Raw genomic sequence first — 27,090 nt, forward strand, 5'->3', positions numbered from 1 at the left:
CTGTATCAAGTAAATGAGAGATTGCAGGAGCTTGCCGCTCCCCCCCCCCTCTCCAACCATTATATAAACGGAGTGGTAGCTCCTGCAATCTCTCATTTACTTGATACAGCTGTCGTGGCTGTGACGGTTCCACCTGAAGACGGAAGCTTGTGTTGCCTCCGAAACGTGATTTTTATTTTATTTTACTTTTATTAATTTTAATGTTTTACCTACGTGACTTTACCGAAAAAAACCTAAGAATAGGACATTGCATTTTCCGTTTTTTGTCAGTTGGATACTAATACACCACTCGATATAATGCATTTTTATGCGGTGCTCCCTGATAGTATTGTGAGAAATTCTTCCGATATATCTCAGTTTTATTTTACTTCAAGAGGTGGGAAACTTGATAATGGAAAGAATGACAAATCCGTTCTCCAACCCCAGGGATCAGGTCTGCAGGTGTGAAGTTGTGCAGGTTTGAACTATTCTGCTTAAACAACGTCACGGGGCAGAGTGGGGGCAATGGGATGGACCCTACGAGTTTGGAGGAAGTAGCCAACCCCCTGTGAGTGGCTGGCTGATGTGTCATCTGTTGAGGAGGTATGAAACGTGATGCAATCTGAGCAGGATAAGAGCTAAACAAAATTTTTATTTTATTTTACCATGTATGGCCCACTGAGCTATATAGCTCTTTTTTCAGAAGCGACCTGGCCACAAATTAAGTGGATTACCATGTAGACATTTAAAGCGGCCGCATAATCTAAATGCGTGATGTTGTTTCTTAATGTGGAGGGAAGGAACCCGGAGAAAAATCAACGCGACCACGGGGAGAACCCTGTATACCAGGCGAGGTAGTTAACATCTCCTAGCCACCGTGATGATGATGAGAGAGAGACACGCCAACTCCAAATATACAGCAGCAGGCGTTAGGTCAGGATCGAACTCACGACCTACTGTACACCAGGCGACAGAGGCGTAGCTAGGGGGGGGCAGGGGGGTACATATGTCCCCGGGCGCCAAGGTAAAGGGGCGCCAAAATGAGGCTTACAACGTTACATTATAACTTATTGCGGCGGGCGCGGCAGCCTGAAACTACTGCACAAATCTACATCTCAACCTAAAAGTTAAATATCCCGCCACACACAGCCTACATGTCATGTAATTATATTTTGGTACGCGTGCCTATTAAGAACTTACATGGAAGAACGTCCCAAACAACAGACAGGCGCAGTCTTTCAGCCTTAGTCACTGGCCTGTTTTTTGGTGGCGGAAACTACGACATGATGATGAACTTGTTGACAGTAACGGGGAAGATGAGATAGAAGAATCTTCTGATAGAGAAGCTGAAAATACTCATTATGATGCTATTCCTGCTGTACTAAGGTTTCACGATGTTGGCTACTTAGAATATGATAAAACGACAAAGCTATCGAAAATATCACAGCCTCTTCGCAATGAAATGATTACTCTCGGATCCTTGCCTTTTCAGCACAGACAATCTATCATCAGTATCCAGAGAACGTTCAATTACATCCGCATGGTATGAACGCCGACTAGCGAATGAAGAGGAAGTGAATCGTTCGTGGCTATTATATTCACCAATCAATAAAGCTGCGTACTGTTTCTGTTGTCTATTATTTGCATCATCGAGTTCAAACTCACGAGCTTCGTTTGAGTTAACAAACGGTTTCAACAAGTGGAGAAAGCCAGAAAAACTAAATTCTCATGAAAACAATCCTAGCCACCGCACAGTATATATTTGTTTTTCTCTCGTTCAACAATTCGTTGTGAAGAGTTAAAAAAAAGCTGTGCCCATCACAGTAAAGCGGGAGTCTGAAACACGCTGGAGTGCACGATCAGAAGCTGTTAAAGCTATCTATGAAGGACTGGATGAACTAGTAGGGCTGCTAGACAAATTATCGGAGGACGTAACTATGACGCCTGAAACCAGAAGCGATGCAGAACAGTTACAGGCATGCGTATTAAATTTTTACTTCATAGTTTTATTACATTTCTGGAATGTCATTCTTGGAAAAATTGATCGTGTTCAGAAGCGCTTACAGGATCCTACTATGAATTTCAAGGAAGCAGCAACTGATCTTGAATCTTTGGAGCATGAATTTGTCAAGCTTCGTGATGATTTGAGCCAAGTTGCTGTAGAAAACGCCAAAACAAGATGCACAGCCTGGGGGATCGATGTGGACAGAAGAATTAGATTCCAGGAGGACTGGCAAGAGATGCAGAACTTTCAGCAGCAGAAGAAATTGTGTTCGTTATGAAGAGCGTATTTTATCGACTTCAACAGGAGATGTCAACACGGTTTTTACGACTAAAAGACCTGAACACAAAATTTGGATTTCTGCTGGACGTCAAAACTCTTCTATCCGACACAGATGTCGATGCAATTCGTCGAAATTGCACAGATTTTGGAAATTTCTATGACACAGACACCAATGGCCACGAACTTTTCACAGAAATTGGAGGTTGCAAAATGCTGCTCAGTAACCGGAATTAAGTTCTACCAGAAACTCCTTTGGATCTTCTTGGTTTTATTGTGTTTTATGGAGACGACATATTTCCGAATTTGCGAATTTCACTGCAAATTGTATTAACAATAGCAGTTTCAATTGCAAGCTGTAAGCGGTCGTTCAGCAAATTGAAACTTATTTTGTCGTATTTGCGGCTTCAATGGGACAAGATCGTCTCAGCGATCTTGCTCTTCTTAGCGTTGAAAGAGAAACATTGGAAAAAACAGATTTTTATTACGTGATTGACTAGTTTGCGACAGTGAAATCAAGAAAAATTAATCTTTTGTAGACTATGTCATCCAGTCTACGACAGTGGCTGAGTGAGCCATGTAATATAATTTCTATATATTTGCTTCTTTAAATACAATGTAATAGGAAAATGTGATTAAACGGGGGGGAGGGGGGGGGGCGTCAATTTTATAGTTCGTCCCCGGGCGCAAAATATCCTAGCTACGCCTCTGCCAGGCGAGGTAGTTAACATCTTCTAGCCACCGTGATGATGATGAGAGAGAGACACCGCAAACTCCAAATACACAGCAGGCGTCGAGGTTGGGATCGAACTCACGACCTCCTGTGTACCAGGCGAGGTAGTTAACATCTCCGAGCCACCGTGATGATGATGAGAGAGAGAGAGACGCAAACTCAAAATATACAGCAGGCGTCAAGGTCAAGTAAACCAGGTGAGATAGTTAATATCTCGCCACCGCGGAATGTTGAGCAGCTTGTGGAGCCGCAATGTGGTGTCAGGCAGGGACGCTCCGACATGGAAACCACATTTTCTCTCAATGTGCTCCTCAGATTTGTATTTGCTTGTTTTTCCACTTGTTTTCAACGTGCTTCGTTATAATTTATTGTCCGGTATTATGTTGATTGTCATGTTGGTGGCTCGGCTCACTTGCAAGTGAGACACTGCCCCGATCTCTAGAGGTCTCTTCTTGGAGAACACGCTGGCGAGATGTTAACTACCTCGCCTGCTGTACAGGAGGTCGTGGATTCGATTCCAACCATGACACCTGCTGTGTGTCTCTCTCCCCGTGCTCGAGTGGACTTTTCTCTGGGTCCTCTGTTTTTAAAATCCTTTATATTAAGTTCACTTGCTTGCTTGCTTGCGCGCTTACGACCGTGCAAATTTTTCGGTCGTTTTTTAACCCACTTCCAGTGATCCAATCGAGCTGACATTTTGCATACAGACTCGTTCTGCGTGACAATTTTTTTTCGTGAAAATTTTTTTCCAAAATTTTACACTTTTTAGGTAAAAAAAAAATATATTTAATTACCAATTGCTTAATGGTGGCAGGCAATCATCTGACCCATAGGTGGCAGCCATCTCAAGCCAGAGGACGAGAGGACTTTAGCCGCCCGTTTCAAAGACCAATGTGGGCTGGGTTGTGGCCCATTGAACACGCATATAAAGGATTTATAGTAAAAAACTTTGTTTTTACGGGTTAATTTTTTCCTCTCCACACTTAGAATCAACATCACGCGTTCAATCGAGATTTAAAGTTTTCGTGACTGCAGGGATCCATACTCTTTGGTTCGTAGGTAGAAAATAAATTAAATCGCGACGTTTCGATTGCAACACAAGCAATCATCATCAGGTGGGAAAACCACGGCAATTTTTTTTTCGAAACGTCGTGATTTCATTTATTTTATTTTATACCTACGTGACTTTACCGAAAGAACCAAAGAGTGACATCACGCGTTTAGAGGGTATTTGGCTGCTGCTATGAATGCCCACGTGACGATGATAAGCCACTTATTTAAGCTATCACTGGTGATTGCCCGGTCGCTTCTGACAAAATAGCTACACAGCTCAGTGGTTGGAGATCGGATTTCTTTGGGTCTTTCGGGAAAGTCACGTAGAAAGAACAATAAAATAACTAAAGTGATTAAAAATTATAATAATGAAAATAAAGTGATTAAAAAATAATTTAAATTTTATTAAATAAAAGTGAATTAAAAAATAATAAAATATTCATTGTAATCACTTTATTTTCATTTTTATTATTTTATTGTTCTCTGAAAATAAAGTGAATAAAAAATAATAACATTTTATTATTATAATAACATTTGATTATTTTTGTTCACTTTATTTTCACGTTTATTATTTATTGTTCTATCTACGTGACTTTACCGAAAGACCCAAAGAATATGAATTCCTGCAGTCACGAAAGCTTCAAGTCAAGTTTGGGCCTGACCTAGTAAAATAAAAATAAATACTTTAATAATTTATAGATTCATTTTTTACATACCTGTGAACCCCTTATCAGTGCCTAGCTTATTGCAGACCAACGCGGACCTTATTGGCCACCCCGTGTCCCTTATGAATCTCAACATTCTTCCAACAAAGTCCAATGACAAGGTCGTAACACAAACAATGATTAAAATTTCGATTTAAAGCTGTCGTGACTGCAGGGATTCATCTTCTTGGTTCTTTCGGTAAAGTCACGTAGAAGGAAAATAATAAAATGATAAAAATAAAACATAATAAAATAATTCTCACGACGTTTCGGCCACAACGCAAGCAGCCGTCTTCAGGTGGAGAACAGGTCTGTCGAGAAGGCAGACTGAACCAAGAAGATGAATCCCTGCAGTCACGAAAGCTTTAAATCGAAATTTTAATCATTGTTTGTCGAGAAGGCAGAGTCTGCCTTCTCGATAGACCTGTTCTCCACCTGAAGACGGCTGCTTGCGTTGTGGCCGAAACGTCGTGAGAATGATTTAATGTTTTATTTTTATTATTTTATTATTTTCTTTCTACGTGACTTTACCGAAAGAACCAAGAAGATAAACAATTATTTGTTTTTTTTGCCCTATTGAAACGGCCGTATGCCGTATGGACCTGAAAAATCAAGGCCCCCTGTGCAAGAATACGGAGAAAACCGCACGGGTTGACATCTGTGAGTTTAGATAACTTTTAAAACGTTACTCTTAGGGTTTTTCGGTAAAGTCAAATAGTTTAAATAAATAATATAAATAATATTAGAAATAAAAATAATAGAAATAAAATAATAACTCGAGCATGAGGTCACAAAGCCATGGGCGTGGCTTTAACGAATGACGTCGCGGCGCGGTACGTCACGTCCGGTGTGGCGTCATTAGTTCGCGCGCTCCGTGCGCGACTGCCTGTACCGAGGGCGGGTGGTGATTTTTTTCCCCCCTTCCACCCAAAAGTTCTTCAAACAGAACAACTCAGAAGGCACGCGTGCTTTTGAATTTTAATATCCTTTTTTTTTTATTTATATACACGTGCGTATAGTTTTTTTTTTAACGTCGTAGAAGGCGCGCGCGATTGGACGCTCGCAAGAGGTTCGTGTTCACACGCGTAGGCCCCAATCGCCACAAGGCCCTCCGCGCAGCCTCCCGTCTTGCCTGGAAGCTCTGCCGCGGGGATGGCCGCGGAGGTGGGGGACGCGGCAGGCGACGCCGTAGGCTTGGGCGGGGAAGATGAAGAGCAATGGTTGTATGGAGGTTCGTTTATTTACATTAATTTAAACGCGCGTGCTTTTTCAGCTTGCTCTACGTTCGTTTGTGTCATCTTTTGCCCTGTTAAAAGAGGGTAAATTCGGAATGTGCAACAGCGTTTGAGGGTTGGCGGTAGTAGCTGCCTAGAGTTAAAATGATTTGTTACAGAGGGTTGTTTCGTAACTTGTCCCTGTTACAATCTTGATTTGAAGCTTTCGTGACTGCTGCAGCGATCAATACTCTATGGTTCTTTCGGTAAAGTCACGTAGGTAGAAACTAAACTTGCCCCTGCTAACCTACACGGGGGAATCCCTTGTGCGTGAAGACAGCAGCAGCAGCAGCAACTACCAACACACCGATGTTGGTGTACAGTACTAGTAACTAATTGCCATGTTCCGCTTACGTGCTCCATTACTAATTGGCTGTGTCGGGTGGTGGCGGGGTTAACGACACATTTACGCAATCTCACTGCCAACTCCCCCCCCCCCCCCAAAAAAAAAAACTAACCTAATATTTTATTTATTTTGGACAAAAAAGAGATTTGAAGAACTTGAGTTCCCCGTGTTGCACAAAACGTCAAATATATCTCCAAATTTCGTTATTAACCCTTGCCGTGTTAGAGACTGAAAGTGACCTTTCTAGGCAGATGGGGCAGAGAGTTTGCCTGATACATCCAACTTTCTCGATACATAAAATGATGACAAAAAGAAAATGAATGTACAATTACGGTGTGGTTGTAATTCATTATGATTGACAATTAGTTAGAATATACCGCAGACCTGGTAAATTTCGACCATTGGCTTAGACCAACTTATTCACTAGCTTAAGATCCTGAATATTGAATAATGATTAACCAAGTTGTCGGGATTTTGTTATTGCTTGTGGTTTTTTTACTTGGTTTATCTCCAGTAATTTGCTTCACTGTATTGTGCTAGTAGCTAAAGATAATTGTTTTAAATATTGTGCTTAAGTATTGCTTTGCAACAACCATAAATCATAAGGTTGTACATGTATACTTTTTCGTCAATAAAACCCGGTGCACATTTGTTCATCGCGTGTCGCTGGAATGAATAGTCTTAAGGTTTTTGGAATAAAACATTGCTGCATATACATTTTGATCGTACGCGTGTCATTCTTAATATGCATTAGGTTCAAACATTCTTTGTACTTTTCTAGTTTCAATTAACAAGGCACTTAACTAGGGGATAGAACATAGCGGTTTTTACATTTTACGTGTTTTTAACAGAACATTTTTAAAGGCGTTTGTTGGCATAATACAAACTTCCAAAACGTAATTTGTTTAACGTCCACATGTTTTAGAACGAGATATTAAAATGTAAAAAAAACAGGCCATACGTGATTGTGGTCATCGTGAAAGAGACATGGAGTCTTTGACTACCAAAGCGTGCTTGTGCACTCTCAGGACAAAAATATAGACGAGCAAAATCCGTATAAAAGTGTAGGTTACACATCCCAAAGAAAAACAAGTAACTAAATGGATTTTGTTTTATTCCGCTTGTTATTTCCTTGTTAAGACAATGATACAAACTCACTGTTTAAACTGGTTAAATAAATGACAGTAGTTAAAATGTACACATGCAAACATTGCATATGTATGCATCTGTTTCCAAACATGTAAAAAATGTATCCTGGAAATGAAGATAAGGCACTGAAGTGTATTTGGTGTTTAAATGTGTTTTGTGTTAACATAACGGCCTAAATATTTAGAATAATCACCTTATCAGTGCACGTGGAGATACCTGCCTGCCGTTCTTGTCTGAGTCTTTCATAAAAAAAAGCCCCTCCGTTTATTTTATCACACTGCATTTCACATTTTATTTCAGATGAAGATGCCGCTGACAAAGCGGAGGGTGAACCTGCAACTGTTGGGTAGGTGCACATCACTCAGAGTCAAAGACATCCACACTGCCCAATGGGGTGGGAGGAGGGGCGTTGAGGGGTCTTATCCATCATGAGGAAAGTCGGGCAAATTAAAATTTTATAATTTAATTGTTGCACGAATGCTGCATTTAAATTACATTTCTGCAATGCCTAACTTTTACATAACAAGGAGTTCATATTTACACTTGTATCATGTACGTGAAGATCACTGCTGTACAGTTTAACCTGAGTCATCATCCCCGTGAGACAAATGGAAGGTTTAGGCTCACTGAATGTGGAAGGCCGAATGATTTTACGGATGGTCTTGAAGAATTCTGTACGTTTGTGAAGTTTATGTTACAAAAAATTAGGACCGCACATGGTTGAGTGAGCTGTCCAAGGGAACAGGCTCATTTTCTATCATTTGGGCTGTTGATGACATACCTCTCACGTTTATTAACATTGGTATTCGAACCGAATGAAAGAAGTAGACTTTTTGCAAACATTTTAAATAAATGTCATTGATTTAGAATAATGTACAGACCATGTGATTGATTAACTTGGGTTGACTGCAAAACGCCATATGTCCTATTGCGTAAATGGTAATGTGGTGGGCAGCAGAGAGACCTGCAGCTATATCTATTGGACGGTGCTTTTTATGCTCTAGTGTCTTGAGCAACCCATATTGATCAGCTACATTAAGTCTGGTCAAGTAACCCCATGACCGGCAAGGCGTGAGGAAGGTCCTCATCCAGCAGTAGGCTGACAAAAGAGCTGTACATGTAAAACATAGCAGATAACAGTCAGATGTTGACATGACAACATTGATTTATTTCTGTAAGATTGCAGGCCGAGTATAGTTTTTTGGCTTGCGCACAAATCCGCGATAGGTATTGTTGGGCAAGTACTGCCAATGGAAACCTCTTAAGGCTGGCATAGCAGTCAAGAGAGTGATGTAAATGTAGAAAGCTCCACACACACCCAGCCCTCTTCCCCCAGTGGTGATGTTCACATCTTTACCACATGTTTATTTTCAGCCTCTTGACATAGAGGAGGCTCAGACCTGGTGTAGATTCCAATTCCCCCTCGCGTTATTCATCGTCAGAAAGTAAACTCGGGTCAGTGAGCTTTATTGCATAGTACGCCAACTACCAGATCAGTAACACCCACTACTGTTCACCACTCGGCAGCGGTGATAACACCATGGTACTTGTGCTAAATTAGCTCGACTCTGTCAGGAGGGTCCATCATTGAGGTGTTTGGCCAGTTCCGTTAATCGGTGACTTCATGTGGGAGGAGACTGGAGTATCCTGCGAAAAGTCACGCGTATGAGTGGATAGCACTCAAAGCTCTGCAGAGATATTGAAGAATCCATTTGCTGTAGGGCCACGGGCCTCCCAGCCAGCACAAAGATCCCATTTGGCCAAGTGTTGCGAGCGAACACCTATTAAGTCCGGCATGGCGGTTGTGTGGCCAGCAACGTGCCTCGCCACCTTTGTCTCCCCACTGCTTATTTTTACACACGGCACCAGATACTCATTTAAGTCCGACATTACTTTAGTGGAGGCCCAGGACCGGTTCGGATCACCGCAACTAATGTTAGCCGTGGCTGGAAAACGGAACTCGCGTCGCACGGATCTCGGTGCGCTAATAGCTGCACCGCCGCTCTCCTCGAACATGCCCGTGTTTGCACGTGGTGGGTGTAGCTCATCGGATTTCTCCAGGATAAATCAAGATTCCGATTCCGATAGCGCGGTGGTTCTTGAAGCGGCGTGTGTCGCGGCTCTCCATTTGTCTTCCAGGCCACCTGCGGACGTGCCCGCGGCTGCCGACGACAAAGGCGGCGACCTCCCTTTGAACGGCAACGCCGAAGAAACCAACGGCGACGGCACCGAGGCCGTGGCCGCTCCGGTTTGTCTCTCGCTCTGGTTCGCAGATGCACAGGCCAAAGGGGAAGACCACGGGTACAAAGAGTAGACACATGGGCGTTAACTGGTGGAGGTTTTGTGGAACGACTGAATTATCGCCATGGGTAACATCGGTTGGAAAGCCATTAGGTTTTATAGATTAAAACATTTTTGCTTATATGAGGAGACGTCGGATGTTCTGCTTGTATATGCTTTTACACTCGAGTTGGCAAAAACTAAATACTCAATTGAGTTTCTCAATATTTGAACTTGCCACGTTCCAACTGCGAGTCCTGGGCTCTAACCACAGTACAACCTCAGCAGACCCTGTTACTTGAAACTTTTTTTGTGTTAATTGACATTATAAATGTTAAGATCGTGCTCTTAGTCATCAGGCGTGCACATGCCTACTTCTCCCCCTCGCCATTCTCACTCCACTCCCCTCCTGGAACTCTCCACTCCAGCGTTCTGTCGAAGCTCCCAGTCAACTTTTGCTCAGTGGGAAATCGCTCCTTCCGTTTGTGTGTATGTTGAACTTCTTTTGCGCGCCGTATGTCGCCAACCGTGCCAATCGGAGTGAAAAGTATAGGAAAGGTAATAAGCAAATTGCAAAAAAGAAATGACAACAATTTTTATTTGACCAGGTCAAGCCCACTGAACTATTGGCTTCTTTTGCAGAAGCGACCTGCCACAAATGATATCTCAAAGAAAGTGGCTGATTAGAGGTGTGGGAAATCTCTAGCCTGGAACTCTCTCCCACCAGCCGTCTGCCATCGACCCCCTGCCCTGGTTCAAGTCCGATGTCAAGTCCTGTGCTTTTTTCTACTCTGCGACTGTGTGCGGTAACTTGATGTGCGGTCGCGTGTAGACGCTAAACATGTCCACGTTGTGCATTTATTGTGTAGAATGGGACTGAAGATGCCGAAGACGACAGCGATAGTGATAGCGACGACGACGACGTGCAGGTCACGATTGGGGACATCAAGACAGGGGCGCCACAGTACACGTGAGTACGCACGCACACGCACGCACACACATGCACACACAGGCAGGCGCACAGGCACGCACACGCACGCACACACAGGAACACACAGGTACACACGCACACACAGGCACACACAGGCACACACACGGTTGCACACACAGGCACACACATGCATGCTGACAGTTACACCCACCCACATGCATCATTACAAACAGCTGTTCACATGTATTAGTTTATTCAGTTTCTGAACCAGCTGGCTAGGATTGGGCAAAACTTAGTCCACGCATTGTTGAAATACTCTCGCATGAGCGCACATACATATTGCGTACACACAAACTAGTATCTCCATTCACACACACATGCACGCTAACCACTGTACTACCACTCCATAACGAGGGTTAGTTTTCCGCTGCACTACACACAAAGACAAAGATCCCCCATTTAGTCTTAACAGACTGTAGGGGCAAGTGCTGTTAGCGAGCACCTATGGAGGCCGGCACGGCACACGAGGGGGTGGGTGGCCAGCACCACGCCCGGCCGCCTTTGTCTCCCGAGTGGCGATGTTAACACACCGCACCAGGTACTCATTTGAGGCTGAGTTGACCTAGGGGAGGCCTGGGACTGGTTCAGATAATTGTCACCGGTGTTGGCCGTGAGCGGGAATCGAACTCGGGTCGCCAGGTTCATAGCGCAGCGTGCTAACCGCTACACTACCGCTCCCCACACACATGCACACACACACCCCCATAGCCTTTGCACACACGTGCATGGACGCATGTAAGCTACACTGTATACGTCTATAGCAGGGGTCGGCAACCTACGGCTCCGGAGCCGCATGCGGCTCTTTACGGGCTGCTTCTTGACGATATGTACGTATGTACAGTATGTACTCAGATGCATTGCGGCTCTTGAAATACTGAATTTTGTACCGAATTTGAAAGAAATGGCTCTTCTTGTTATTTTGGTTGCCGACCCCTGGTCTATACCAACTAGCAATTCACGGTCACTGAGTGTACACCACTGATCAATCACAAAGATTGTCCCTTGTGGAATATCCACCACTGAAATAGGTTACAAGTGGAGAAGAGCTGTACTCCATCTTTAACTTTTAAACCAACTTATCAATGCAAGTCTCTGCTAGCAGTTTATTTTTGTTCAAGTATCACTGTTATAACAATTTATTTTTAATCATGTTAGATAAAAAAAATAGTAGCGTGGATAAAATGTATGTTCCTCCAAAAAATATCCTACATCTTTGGTCCGACATTTGTTTTATTAAATAATACGTTTGTGTGTTCCATCTAATTACGCTTGCAATCGGGAGGCTGACGTAAAACAATGTGTAAATCATAGAACGCTGTAGCAGCAGCTGTTAGAAATGATTCCATTTTAGAAAGAAAGTTACTCGACTCATACGTGCACGTTTATATCTGCTCTGTTACGTGATGAAGCAACAATCTGGATTATACGATGGGCCGTCATTACTGTAACCCCCACCCGTTTTGTGTTCAGTGGCGTGAACCTGAATATCAAGCCCGGCGCACGGCCGTATGGGGCATCCTCAGCAGGTACAGCGGCACGTGGCGTCGTACAGATTCCACACCTTTACGTCCGTTGTGGAGTGTTGTGAGTGTATTTAATAGGTGTGCCGTGTTTTACACCCACACGCCGCGCGATCTGAAGAATCGTCACAATTCACGGTCTCATTTCGATGATTTTTTCTCTCGTTTCTGCTACCCAGTTCATATTGTTTCTTGTTTCGGTCTGCGTGTGTTGACTGTGTGTGCGTCTACGTGTTTGTGTGTGTGTATGTGCACGTGAGGGAGGCTGACATTTGGGCTACGCCCATTTCAAACCTTTATAAGCAGTTCTCTTTAGAAGCTAACCCCCCTTTTCCCTGTGATGACCGCTTGTGTTGCGTTCGAAACGTCGTAGTTTTTTGTTATTTTGTTATATTCTTTGGACCTATCTACGTGACTTTACCGACAGAACCAAAGAATACGTGTACGTGTTTTCGTACACGGACAATGGGGGAGCGGTAGTGCAGCGGTTAGCGCACTTCGCTACGAATCCGGCGATCTGAGTTCTATTCCCACTCACGGCTTACACCGGGGACGATTATTTGCACCCCTCCAGGGCTTCCCTTAGGTCGACTCGGCCTCAAATGAATATCTAGAGCAGTGCGTAAACATCACCACTCATGGACGGACGTGGTGCTGGCCACCCAGCACCACGTGCCGTGCCGGCCTTCATAAGTGCTCGCTACAGCACCTGCCCCAATCCTCTGTTAAAGCATTACGGGGTATCTTTGTGTTTGTACAGTATTCCCTCGTTATTCGCGAGGGATGCGTTCTGGAGGTGCTCGTGGATAGAAAATGGTGCGAAGAATTACCTGAATTAAATATAAAAATAACCTATTAAATATATGAAATTATAGTGACACAAAAACATTGAATTGGTTGCCATGAACAAAGTAATGAATAATTAATGTAAAATAATTAAATAACGGTTTAAAAATTACTACCTTCATCTCATCACCTTATCTGCAGTCGTGCAGAGTTCCAGATGCGATTCGCTCATAGCCAAAATCGCCGACAGCAAGTTCATCAACGTGCTCCTGCGTGTACCCTACTTGTGCGCAAGCGTAGTGCTCACATGCTGTGTGCGTGCATGAGTGTAGCATCGACGCACAATCCGAGCCCGTGCTCGGTTGCGAGTGTAGTATTTGCCTGCTGCGTGTTCGAATCTTCCCCCCCCCTCTCTCTTCCCGTGCCCGCAGCCGGACCCAAACAGGTGAAGGGCGTGGATCTGGACGCGCCGGGGAGCATCGCTGGCATTCCTGTTCTCGAGGTTGACCTCGACTCCTTTGAGGACAAGCCCTGGCGCAAACCAGGTGCGGACAGCCACAGGAACGGCACCGCGCCGCTCGCAGAATGCTTCCTCTGTGCTCTGTTTCGGTGGGCGAGAGAGAGCCCGGCTGGATTCATTAGGGCATCTGCGGTGGCTAGGAGATGTTGACTACCTCGCTTGGTATGCGGGGGGTCGTGGGTTCGATCCCGACCGTGATGCCCGCTCTATATTTGGAGTTTGCGTGTTCTCCCCGTAGTCACGCGGATCTTTTCCTCCACATTTAGAATCAACGTCACAACGTTTCAGAGTATTTGGCTGCTTTTAATTTCTGTGTGATAAGCCCCTAAGTTCATTTATCATTTGTGGCCAGGTTGCTTCTGAAAAAGAGCGACACTGCTCGTTGGGCCTTAACTGGTAAAATAAAAAATAGTTTAGTTTATGCTTCGTGGCATCGAAGATGCAAGTTCACCAACGACAATGACAAAGGCCCCTGTTTAGCCGTAGCGGATATAAGAGCCTCCTGCAAAAAAGTCTTGACTCGTTCAGACTTTCCTGGGTAAATGAAGAGCAATACACGTTTAAGAATGCAGATGTGTGTGGTGCGTGTGTGCCTGGTGCGTGTGTGTGTCTGTGTATGTGCTTTGTGTGTCCTTTGCGTTGGTGTGCGTGGTACGTGTGTCCGTGTATGAGGAGTATATGTGTGTCTGTGAATGTGTGCGTGCGTGGCACGTGTTTGTGTGCGGTGTGCGAGCTGTATTTTGCTTGGTTCGTGGACGTGTGTGTGTGTGTGTGCGCATGGTTAGTGGACGTGTGTGTGTGTGTGCATGGTTAGTGGACGTGTGTGTGTGTGTGTGCATGGTTCGTGGACGTGTGTGTGTGTGTGTGCATGGTTAGTGGATGTGTGTGTGTGTGTGTGCATGGTTAGTGGATGTGTGTGTGTGTGCATGGTTCGTGGACGTGTGTGTGTGTGTGTGCATGGTTAGTGGATGTGTGTGTGTGTGTGTGCATGGTTAGTGGATGTGTGTGTGTGTGCATGGTTCGTGGATGTGGGGAGCGCTTAGCGTCCTGCGCTGTCAACCCGGCGACCTGGGTTCAATTCCCATTCACAGCCAACACCAGTGACGATTATCTGAACTGGTCCTGGGCCTCCTCTAGGTTGACTCGGCCTCAAATGAGTATCTGGTCCGGTGTGTATACATCGCCACGAAGCAGCGAAAGGTGTTTGGGCATGGTGCTGACCACCCACCCCTTCGTGTGCCGTGCCAGCTTTCATAGGTGCTACTCGCTAACTCCACTTGCCCCCAAAGTCTGTTGAGGCTACAAGTGGGCATCTTTGTCTTTGTCGCTGTGTTCCGTTTGCAGGCGCGGATCTGTCTGACTACTTCAACTTTGGCTTCAACGAGGACACGTGGAAGGCGTACTGCGAGAAGCAGAAGCGTCTTCGCCAGGGACTCGATCCGCTGCCCAGCGGCCCGGCCATGAACCGCATCACGGTGCGATTGCTCGCTCAATCGCTCGCTCCATCGTGCGATCGCTCGCTCTATCGCTCGCTCCATCGTGCGATCGCTCGCTCAATCGCTCGCTCAATCGCTTGCTCCATCGTGCGATCGCTCGCCCAATCGCTCGCTCAATCGCTCGCTCAATCGCTCGCTCCATCGTGCGATCGCTCGCTCGCTCGCTCCATCGCGTCCGCCCGCCGCTCTGCCGATCCGTTACCCGTGCCTCCGCCGCGATCGCTGATCTTTTTCCAGTGGCCTCGCGGTGGTCATATATTTATTGCTGCGCTTGCGAGAGAGAAAGAGAGCGCGTGCGTGCCGGAAGTTGCGCCACGTGCGGTTTGGTCTCGGGGAGTGGCGCCGTGGTGCGCCAGCGTTGTGCCCCGCAGTCCAGGCGGTCGCGGTTTGAGTCGTGATCGCGATGGACCCCAAGCCTAATTCTAAAACAGCCCTGACGCCTGCTGTCTATTCGGAGTTTGCATGTCTCGCGGGTGGTTAGCGCGCGGGAGCTAGGAACCTGGCGACCTGAGTTCGATTTTCGGCCGTAGGTAACATCGTTGGCGGTTAAGTGAACCGCTGAGAGGCCTTCCTTAGATTGGCTCTGCGCGGTGTGTCAACATCGGCACTGAGGAGACAGGCAGCCGGGCGGGATGTTGTCAACACCACCCGATTTGTGCGCCGTGCCGGCCTTCATAGGTGCTCGTGAATGACACTTGCCCCCAGCAGTTTTCTTAGGCTATTCACGGATCTTAGTTTTTTTGTGCGAGTATGTGCCTCTGTTGTGCTGTTGTGGGGAGCGGTGGTGCAGTGGTTAACGCGCTGTGCTATGAACCCGGTGACCCGAGTTCAATTCCCGCTCACGGCCAACACCAGTGACGATTTTCTGCTCGTGAACAGCATTTGCCCCAACTGTCTGTTAACGGCTTTACGGAGGATCTTTTATCTTTGTTGTGCTATTATATGTCCGATATAACCTGTCCATTAGGGGGGGCATCTGAGTTTAGACGACCGCGGCGTCTCATTCGCTCCCCGTGCTGTGATTGGGTGGGGGGCCCTCCGTGCGTCACGACGATCGTTAGGCGGCAGGTACTGCCGTCACAGCTCTGCGGAGGTCGGCGTGTCCAGCACACGTAATGATGCATTACGCAGAGAGGTGTGTGTGTGTGTGTGACTTGTGGAATCCAGTGCACTTATCATTTTGTAACTCATTTGTTGTTCTTGCACCGTTCACTTAAAGAGCGCTTGTGAACCGTTTGACCGGGCTTCGGCTCTAAGTGGCAGTCGTTTGTCCCAGCGCGAGTCTCGGTTCGCTATCGTGCTTTATTCATCATCGTCATCAGCCATGATATATCCACTGCCGGATGAAGCCCTTCCCAAGCCGCTGCCATCTCGCGGTGTCGCGGTTCGTTTAGCTCCTGTACACAAACCCAATTTCATTTCTCCATCTCCTCGTTGGACGTGCCTCTCGGGGCGCGTTCCCCCCTCTCAACGCCGCTTCCATCACGAGCCGCGACCTCCGGCCATCGGTCCTTGGAGCGACGCGTTGCCTTGTGTTCATCACCATTGGTTAGTCCGCCCGCACGCACGCGTCGTCGTTGTCGTCATCACCGGGGCTTTGTTGCCTCCTCAACGCTGGGGGCAGTACGGCATGTCCTCGTTATTCGCGACGAGGGATACTTTCCGGAGATGCTCGCGAATAACAAATCTCACGGATAGTGGTAATGGCCTACGATTATCGTGCGCACAACGTCTGCAGAAGATTTTAAAGCTTCGAGAAGTTCTCCATCTCTTTATCTCATCACTCTCTCATCACTTCATCTCTCATCACTTTCTCTCTCATCACTTTATCTCTCATCACTTTCTCTCGATGCAGTCGTGTAGAGTTCCAGATGCGATTCGCGGATAGTGAACATTGCGGATAGCAAGCTCGTGAATAACGAGGGAATACTGCGCGGCAAAATCTGTTGTTGTACTGTACTTCTGTTCTCCCACCACGTCCGTGCTCCCAGCCTTCGCCAACCCGCGCTGACCGCGTTAGGAAACTTTATTCACCGACCCTCGTGGCCTGCTCGACTTGGGGCGGCGCTCGCTTGCCCGGCGGTTGATTGCCAGAAGGGCCGCGCTCGAGCAGGATTAGCTTGGCGAGCGGCCGCCCGAGCGGTCGATCGGCCGCACGTGTACGCGAGGGCCACGCACGTGTACGCGAGGGCCACGCACGTGTACGCGAGGGCCACGCACGTGCACGCGAGGGCCACGCACGTGCACGCGAGGGCCACGCACGTGCACGCGAGGGCCACGCACGTGCACGCGAGGGCCACGCACGTGCACGCGAGGGCCACGCACGTGCACGCGAGGGCCACGCACGTGCACGCGAGGGCCACGCACGTGCACGCGAGGACCACGCACGTGCACGCGAGGGCCACGCACGTGCACGCGAGGGACACGCACGTGCACGCGAGGGACACGCACGTGTACGCGAGGGCCACGCACGTGTACGCGAGGGCCACGCACGTGTACGCGAGGGCCACGCACGTACGTCGCGAGCTGAGGAGGCGCCGCAGAGCGTCGGACGGGCGCGTTGTCGCTCGCAATGCGTCCGCTCGCACGCCTCGCTCTATTGCCGCCCCCGCTTGTGGACTTTTTACTTTCACATTTTTAATTTTACCAGGTCAGGGCCACTGAGCTATGTCGTTCTTTTTTCAGAAGCGACCTGGCCATCATGAATGACAGCTCAAGGAAGTGGCTTATCGTCGCGTGGAAATTTATAGGAGCCAAATACTCTGAACGCGTTGATTCTAAATGTGGAGGGAAAAACTGGAGGACCCGTATAAAAATATCCTTGCGACCACGGGGAGAGAGAGAGACACGCAAACTCCAAATACACAGCAGGTGTCAGGGTCGAGATGGAACCCACGCCCTCCTGTGTACCGGGCGAGGTAGTTAACATCTCCTAGCCACCGTGATGATGATGAGAGAGAGACACGCAAACTCTAAATACACAGCAGGTGTCAGGGTCGAGATGGAACCCACGCCCTCCTGTGTACCGTGCGAGGTAGTTAACATCTCCTAGCCACCGTGATGATGATGAGAGAGAGACACGCAAACTCTAAATATACAGCAGGTGTCAGGGTCGAGATGGAACCCACGCCCTCCTGTGTACCGTGCGAGGTAGTTAACATCTCCTAGCCACCGTGATGATGATGAGAGAGAGACACGCAAACTCTAAATATACAGCAGGTGTCAGGGTCGAGATGGAACCCACGCCCTCCTGTGTACCGGGCGAGGGAGTTAACATCTCGCCACCGTGGCACCCACAGGTGCAGCAAGGGCGGACGGGGAACCTGCTCGACAAGGAGCAAGACATGGCCGGACCAACGCTCATCAAGACCGAGTTCCCGCTGCAGCAGGGTGGCTTGCGACGGATGGGACCCCCGCCTCACAGGTAGCGCTCCACCCCCACGGCACAACCTGGCCACGCGGCGGCAGCAGCAGCAGCAGTGTCCTGCAGTGTCCTGCAGTGTCCTGCAGTGTCCTGCAGTGTCCTGCAGTGTCGCTGTAGTGTCCTGCAGTGTCGCTGTAGTGTCCTGCAGTGTCCTGCAGTGTCCTGCAGTGTCCTGCAGTGTCCCTGCAGTGTCCTGCAGTGTCCTGCAGTGTCCTGCAGTGTCCCTGCAGTGTCCTGCAGTGTCGCTGTAGTGTCCTGTAGTGTCCTGCAGTGTCCTGCAGTGTCGCTGTAGTGTCCTGCAGTGTCCTGCAGTGTCCTGCAGTGTCCTGCAGCGCAGCCTCAGTTATGCCGTTGAGGATGAGTGAGATGTTGGTGTTTTATCGTTTGCAAATGACTACGCAAGAAAGCAAATGACATTTGTGCTTCTACACTTTAATTTTGGCTAAATTCCAGCTCTGAGAACTTGCAGTGAACATTATGGTTGAAGGCAGAGGAGGTAGAAAGTGTTTCCCCCTCCCGTGTGGAACAGAGGTCACTCTAGAAGGGATCGCCGTGGTAGCTCTGTGACACTCGCACTGCTCTTTGAGAGTTCCCAATGAATTCTTCCCCTCCAGACATCCCGATGATAGTGCAGTCTGGATGAACGCGTTTTAATTTTCCTTCCCCCGAACCTCCGTTCAGCACGGTTGACTACGTACGGTGCGAAAGAAGTTGAGCATACGTCTGTGCATGCGTACGTGCGTGCCGACGCGTGGGTAAATAATCCCGAGGCCCGTATGGCGTGCGGACGGCCCTCTTGTAGCAGCGAATTAATCAAGAGGGGCGCGCACGTCGAGCTGGTGGCATGTACGTGCAGTGGCGTGGATTCTGGTATCGGTGGACTTACAGAGGCTCGCGTTTGCGTTTGAACAGATATGAACCCAGGAAGTTGTCAGGCACCATCGACGTGATCGGGAGCCAGATGATCGGCATCACCCGCGTGGAGGGCAGGAGGCGAGACCGCGACGGCCTCCCCGAGCCCAGCCCCATCCAGGCAAGGGCCGGCCTCACCGCGCAATACCGCTGCAACCACCATATCTACACCACACTCACAACACCGCTGAGTTACCATCGCACCGCACTACCGCACCACAACCGCGCCACCGTCGCAGCAAACCACACCGCCGCACCGCTGCAGCTCCCACCACACTACCACAACGCCGTACGGATGCACGTTCAACTTCTTTCGCACGGTATGTAACCAACCGCGCTCATCGGCGGTGCCGGGGCTGTCAAGTCCTGGCGAGGTTTTGGCGTACAGCCGTTTTGAACGTCCGCTGCTGGGCGAGGGGCACCCCCCAGCACCCCTGTGTGCGGGTCGTGGGGGGCGGCGCCATTCCTTAGAGGGCCGCGGTACGCTTCGAGCGTCAACCGCCAACCGAAGTGCGCGGTTTTGCTGGTGGTTTGGTCGTCAAGACGGGGGCGACGGCATCCGACAAGTGACTTGCCGTCGTCGCCTTCGAACTGAGCTCTTCTCGATGGTGCGGCGCAGTGCAAAAAATATCGATTTTGCTGCAGTGCCCACCACCGATAGCCCCAAAATCAGATTCCGTGTTTGGTATGTCTGTATGTTGAACTTCTTTCGCACCGTACGTAGACAACCCGTGGCTAATCGGAGGTGCGTTTGGAAGGGCAACTAACGAAACACAAAAAGCAGTTCTAAAGAAATGGGTTTTCAATCTCGATTTCAAAGTGCATAGCTCCAGTGGCTTCACTTGGAAGCTGTGCACGTACGTAGCTGTGCACGTACCTAGCTGTGCACGTACCTAGCTGTGCACGTACGTAGCTGTGCACGTACGTAGCTGTGCACGTACCTAGCTGTGCACGTACCTAGCTGTGCACGTACCTAGCTGTGCACGTACCTAGCTGTGCACGTACCTAGCTGTGCACGTACGTAGCTGTGCACGTACCTAGCTGTGCACGTACCTAGCTGTGCACGTACCTAGCTGTGCACGTACGTAGCTGTGCACGTACCTAGCTGTGCACGTACCTAGCTGTGCACGTACGTGGCTGTGCACGTACCTGGCTGTGCACGTACGTAGCTGTGCACGTACCTAGCTGTGCACGTACCTAGCTGTGCACGTACGTAGCTGTGCACGTACGTGGCTGTGCACGTACCTGGCTGTGCACGTACGTGGCTGTGCACGTACCTGGCTGTGCACGTACGTAGCTGTGCACGTACCTAGCTGTGCACGTACCTAGCTGTGCACGTACCTAGCTGTGCACGTACCTAGCTGTGCACGTACCTAGCTGTGCACGTACCTAGCTGTGCACGTACGTAGCTGTGCACGTACCTAGCTGTGCACGTACCTAGCTGTGCACGTACCTAGCTGTGCACGTACGTAGCTGTGCACGTACGTAGCTGTGCACGTACCTAGCTGTGCACGTACCTAGCTGTGCACGTACCTAGCTGTGCACGTACCTAGCTGTGCACGTACGTAGCTGTGCACGTACCTAGCTGTGCACGTACCTAGCTGTGCACGTACCTAGCTGTGCACGTACGTAGCTGTGCACGTACCTAGCTGTGCACGTACCTAGCTGTGCACGTACGTAGCTGTGCACGTACGTAGCTGTGCACGTACGTAGCTGTGCACGTACGTAGCTGTGCACGTACCTAGCTGTGCACGTACGTAGCTGTGCACGTACCTAGCTGTGCACGTACCTAGCTGTGCACGTACCTAGCTGTGCACGTACCTAGCTGTGCACGTACCTAGCTGTGCACGTACCTAGCTGTGCACGTACCTAGCTGTGCACGTACCTAGCTGTGCACGTACCTAGCTGTGCACGTACCTAGCTGTGCACGTACCTAGCTGTGCACGTACCTAGCTGTGCACGTACGTAGCCAGCCGTGCTAATCGGTATCCGGGATGAGCTGGCAATTGCCGACAGGCGCTTGCCCAATCCCACCTGCCGTTATGAAGCCGTTCCGCAGTCGCGTGCCGCTCTGAAGCCACTGAGACGGCTGCCTGGCCTGCAGCCCCTTGCAGGAGTTAAACGCATGCAGGTGTCGACCCTACTTCTTACACTTGAACAAGGGGGGGGGGCGGGGGGGCACGTGTCAAGCCATACGAGCCCGGCAACCGGGAAACGTGGGCGGGGTGGGGGCAAAGTCTTTGAAATTCATCGCTGCGGCGAGTTTTGTGAACGAGGTGCCCTGTGAACATTTTTTGCCGTCTTTGAAGGGGGGGGGGGGGTGGGGTGGGGGGCGGCTTCGTAGCAAAGGGCTCGCGCGTGTTTGATATTTGACGTTGCCTGCTTTGGTCAAGATTTCGAAAGAACATCTCCGTTTCCTTTCCTTGCCGCCCGCGTTGGGGTTTTAATTGTGCAATTGTAATCGGATAACGAGACCCTGGTAATTACCTCTGTATCGCTAGCAACAGAAATGCCACATTCTCGGGCGTGGGCAAAGTGGTACCGTCAGATGAACACTCTGTACCTGCTTGGGTTTTGGAGACACTTTGGCTTGACAGCCGGGCGTTCAAAGGTCCTGAGCTGAGACACGTTTAGTAATCAGTAAAAAAAAAATTGCAAAGTGCAAAGAACCATGTCCACTCATCAAGACTTGAGGGGGACCCTACCAGGTGGCGCTGGGCTCGGAGGCACTGAGCCACCCCTGGCGAGTTTCAGGCGGTGATTTTGGGTTTCAGCCGCCCGGAAATGAACGGTGCTCCCAATGGTAACACGGCTGTGACTGTGAATTTTTTAAATATTTTTTTAGAAGTTGTTTTTTTTGCGCGACGCAGCTTTTATTCGACCTCTGGTAGTGAATGAAAAAAAACATTGTTTCACATGCAACAAACAGTTTTGTTTGGCTTTCGCGACCAATATTATCCATAATAGAGGCTTTTGGGTGAGATCGCGTGACGTGTTGTTAAACACGCCACCGACCGACAGCCAAATTGGTAAGGTTCGTCACGTGAACAAAATATACCAATTCGTTACTCGTACAGCACACCGGTGTGTTGGAGAGTTAAACCCACAATCATTTACAATTTGAGTACGACGTTTCGCCAGTAATTACAACCAGCATCATCGGGTGACGGCCAGAATTGTGGATCGTGCTGTCGCCAGATGAAAGAAAGGTGTGCACGTAGTGTGGCTAAGAAAATCCTATCCCTACATTCCTTGGCAGTTCTTTGACACACAGGGTGGTGCGCCGCTCACTGCACGCAAAGTGGATGTCAAAACGTGGTCGTCTCGCGCTGCGACGCCGATTGCGCGGTCCGAGTGTAATTGTGGGAAACGGTACATTTTTGAGGGAAAAAAAAAAAAAGGCCGTGTCCCTAAGACGCTGAGTGAGGAATCGGCCTCAAGCGGCCTGCACGGGGCGATCTTGCCGAACGGGCGATCTTGCCGAACGCAGCCCGACTAGAAAGTGGCGCCGTTCCACCTTTGCCGCTCCCGCACGCGGCCTCCTCCTCCGCAGCGGTTTGGCGGGCGGAGCCCGGTAATGATTTCCAGCGACGGAAGCTTTTAATCTGCCGGACGGTGATGTACGAGAACGAAAGTTTGCGCGCGGCCCCTTGGGGGCGCGTGTTTTTTAATGCACGCTTTACACTCGCGCACGTGCGCATGCTTGCTTTTTACCTGGTGCGGCTTGTCGCCACGTCGCGCACCATTAATGTTGACCTGCGAAGAGGCTTTGATATCGTAGGTGCACGCCAGTGGACGATGGGGGATTTGTTGCCGCACGTGCGAGAGATGGAGAGAGAGAGAGAGAGAGCGTGTGCCGGGAATTGCGCGCGTGTGGTTTGGTCTCGTGAGTGGCGATGTGGTGGTTCAGCGCTGTGCGCCACAAACCCAGCGGGTTGGGGTTTGAGTCCCGATTATCATGGACCCCAAACCTGAGTCTAAACCAGCTCTAACTCGAGTCTAACACAACCCTTATCTTTAGATTTGAAGCTTTCGTGACTGCAAGGATTCGTACTCTTAGCTTTTTTCGGTAAAGTCACGTAGGTAAAAATAAAATAAATGAAGACCACTAAATTAAATCACGATGTTTCGGAGGCAACACAAGCTTCCGTCTTCAGGTGGAACCGTTACAGCCAAAGTCACTTACTACAATGACGTCGTGATTTAATTTAGTTGATTTCATTTATTTTATTTTTACCTACGTGACTTTACCGAAAAAAACAAAGAGTAACAACCCTTATCACTATTTTAATCGTAAGCCAACCCTAATCCCAACCAATACCTAATTCAACCCTAATCCTAACCAAAGCTTAATCCTAACCCAACATTCATCTTAACACAATCTTAAATTAACCCCAACTCTAACAATCATAACTCATACCCAATCCCAATGGCAATGTTATCTCAAACCTTAACTATAACCATAACCAGACCCTAACCTTAAACTAATATATATATTTTTTCCAAGTAAGGCCCACTAGGCTATATAGTTATTTTTCAGAAGTGACCTGGCCACAAACGATAGCTTAGCGAAGTGGCTTATCACGTGGCAATGTATAGCAGCGAAATACTCTAAATGCATCTTGATTCTGAATGTGGAGGGATCAACTGGAGAAAAATCCACTCGACCGCGGGGAGAGAGACACGCAAACTCCAAATATACCGGCGTCAGTTCGAGATTGAACCCTTGACCTCCACCGTGGCGACCCCTGACCCATACCTAATCCTGACCCGTACCTAAACCATAACACTGACCCCGAACCCCTAACAAACATAACCCGACCACGACCCCAAGCCCACCTGAGACTCTGCCGCGTTTCCGTGGCCGTGCCCCAGGTGCTTGGGACGCTGCCGCCCCCCGGGGACTACAGTGCGAACCAGGGCAAGCCCCCGCCGTCGTTCGCACCCCCAACAGCTCCGCCGCCCCTGCGGCCCATGGGCCTCCCGCCGAACTTCATGCCACCGCCACCCATTCTGCCGCCACCCGTGAGCGTGGGCCCTCCGCACATACCTCCTCCAGGTGAGCACGGCACGACCACCAACACCTCGCACCAACACCTTGCACCAACACCTCACACCAACACCTTACACCAACACCTTGCACCAACACCTCACACCAACACCTTACACCAACACCTCACACCAACACCTTACACCAACACCTTACACCAACACCTCGCACCAACACCTTGCACCAACACCTTACACCAACACCTCACACCAACACCTCGCACCAACACCTTGCACCAACACCTCGCACCAACACCTTACACCAACACCTTGCACCAACACCTTACACCAACACCTCACACCAACACCTTGCACCAACACCTTACACCAACACCTTGCACCAACACCTTACACCAACACCTTGCACCAACACCTTACACCTTACACCAACACCTTACACCAACACCTTACACCAACACCTTACACCAACACCTTGCACCAACACCTTACACCAACACCTTGCACCAACACCTTGCACCAACACCTTACACCAACACCTTGCACCAGCACCTTACACCAACACCTTACACCAACACCTTGCACCAACACCTTACACCAACACCTCGCACCAACACCTTGCACCAACACCTTACACCAACACCTTGCACCAGCACCTTACACCAACACCTTACACCAACACCTTGCACCAACACCTTACACCAACACCTCGCACCAACACCTCGCACCAACACCTTACACCAACACCTTGCACCAACACCTTGCACCAACACCTTACACCAACACCTTGCACCAGCACCTTACACCAACACCTTACACCAGCACCTTGCACCAACACCTTACACCAACACCTCGCACCAACACCTCGCACCAACACCTTACACCAACACCTTGCACCAACACCTTGCACCAACACCTTACACCAACACCTTGCACCAGCACCTTACACCAACACCTTACACCAACACCTTGCACCAACACCTCGCACCAACACCTTACACCAACACCTTGCACCAAGACCTTACACCAACACCTTGCACCAACACCTTGCACCAACACCCACACCTTACACCCACACCTTGCACCAACACTTTACACCAACACCTTACACCAACACCTTGCACCAACACCTTACACCAACACCTTACACCAACACCTTACACCTTGCACCAACACCTTGCACCAACACCTTGCACCAACACCTTGCACCAACACCTTACACCAACACCTTGCACCAAGACCTTACACCAACACTTTGCACCAACACCTTGCACCAACACCCACACCTTACACCAACACCTTACACCAACACCTTACACCAACACCTTACACCAACACCTTACACCTTGCACCAACACCTTGCACCAACACCTTGCACCAACACCTTGCACCAACACCTTACACCAACACCTTACACCATCACCTTGCACCAACACCTTACACCATCACCTTGCACCAACACCTTACACCAACACCTTACACCAACACCTTGCACCAACACCTTACACCAACACCTTGCACCAACACCTTACACCAACACCTTACACCAACACCTTGCACCAACACCTTACACCAACACCTTGCATCAACACCTTACACCAACACCTTACACCAACACCTTGCATCAACACCTTGCACCAACACCTTGCACCAACACCTTACACCAACACCTTGCACCAACACCTTACACCAACACCTTACACCAACACCTTACACCAACACCTTGCACCAACACCTTACACCAACACCTTGCACCAACACCTTACACCAACACCTTACACCAACACCTTGCATCAACACCTTGCACCAACACCTTGCACCAACACCTTACACCAACACCTTGCACCAACACCTTACACCAACACCTTACACCAACACCTTGCACCAACACCTTACACCAACACCTTACACCAACACCTTACACCAACACCTTACAACATATTGAATATTTGCTGGTTCATTCCAGGATGATTCTGTTACGCGTCGTCGCTTTAAGATGTTCTGTGTTCATATTTTGTTTGTTGCGGTTGCACCCGACTTAAGAGCCGCATGGCTCACAGGGCTGTACCTAATAAATGAACTTGAACTTGAACCAACACCGCCCCTACACTAACCTCAACCCCGTCCCCAACACCAACCCCCGTTCATAACCCCAACCCTGCCCCTGACCCCATCCCCACCCCTAACCCCAACACTGCCTGTAACCGCAACACCTCCTCTCACCTTAACCCCAACCCGATCCCTTACCCTCAATTCCGCCCCAACACTAACCCCAACCCCGCCCCTAACCCCAACACCGCCCTTAACCCAACCCGCCCCTGATTCCAACCCCGCCCCTAACCCCTAACCCCAACCCCGCCCCTAACCCCAACCCCGCCCCTAACCCCAAACCCGCCCCTGATTCCAACCCCGCCCCTAACCCCAAACCCGCCCCTAACCCCAACCCCGCCCCTAACCCCAAACCCGCCCCTAACCCCAACCCCGCCCCTAACCCCAAATCCGCCGCTAACCCCAACCCCGCCCCTAACCCCAAACCCGCCCCTAACCCCAACCCCGCCCCTAACCCCAACCCCGCCCCTAACCCCAACCCCGCCCCTAACCCCAACCCCGCCCCGAACCCCAACCCCGCCCCGAA

At 49.2% G+C, this 27,090-nt stretch overlaps 1 protein-coding gene across 1 annotated transcript in view; it reads left to right on the plus strand.

The window, feature by feature from the left end:
• The first annotated feature begins 5,542 nt into the window (after positions 1–5,542).
• Positions 5,543–27,090, plus strand: part of FIP1L1 (factor interacting with PAPOLA and CPSF1) — a 53,134-nt gene continuing 31,586 nt past the window's right edge. The window contains exons 1-10 of the mRNA XM_078863400.1: positions 5,543–5,981; positions 7,820–7,865; positions 9,659–9,767; positions 10,669–10,769; positions 12,261–12,316; positions 13,528–13,641; positions 14,961–15,091; positions 18,412–18,536; positions 19,449–19,569; positions 24,324–24,507. Of these exons, the coding sequence (XP_078719526.1) occupies positions 5,903–5,981; positions 7,820–7,865; positions 9,659–9,767; positions 10,669–10,769; positions 12,261–12,316; positions 13,528–13,641; positions 14,961–15,091; positions 18,412–18,536; positions 19,449–19,569; positions 24,324–24,507 (1,066 nt within the window). The 5' untranslated portion in view covers positions 5,543–5,902. The remainder of the gene's footprint in view (positions 5,982–7,819; positions 7,866–9,658; positions 9,768–10,668; positions 10,770–12,260; positions 12,317–13,527; positions 13,642–14,960; positions 15,092–18,411; positions 18,537–19,448; positions 19,570–24,323; positions 24,508–27,090) is intronic.

The sequence above is a fragment of the Lampetra fluviatilis genome, chromosome 15 (assembly GCF_964198595.1).
Source record: "Lampetra fluviatilis chromosome 15, kcLamFluv1.1, whole genome shotgun sequence".
Classification (NCBI taxonomy): domain Eukaryota; kingdom Metazoa; phylum Chordata; class Hyperoartia; order Petromyzontiformes; family Petromyzontidae; genus Lampetra; species Lampetra fluviatilis.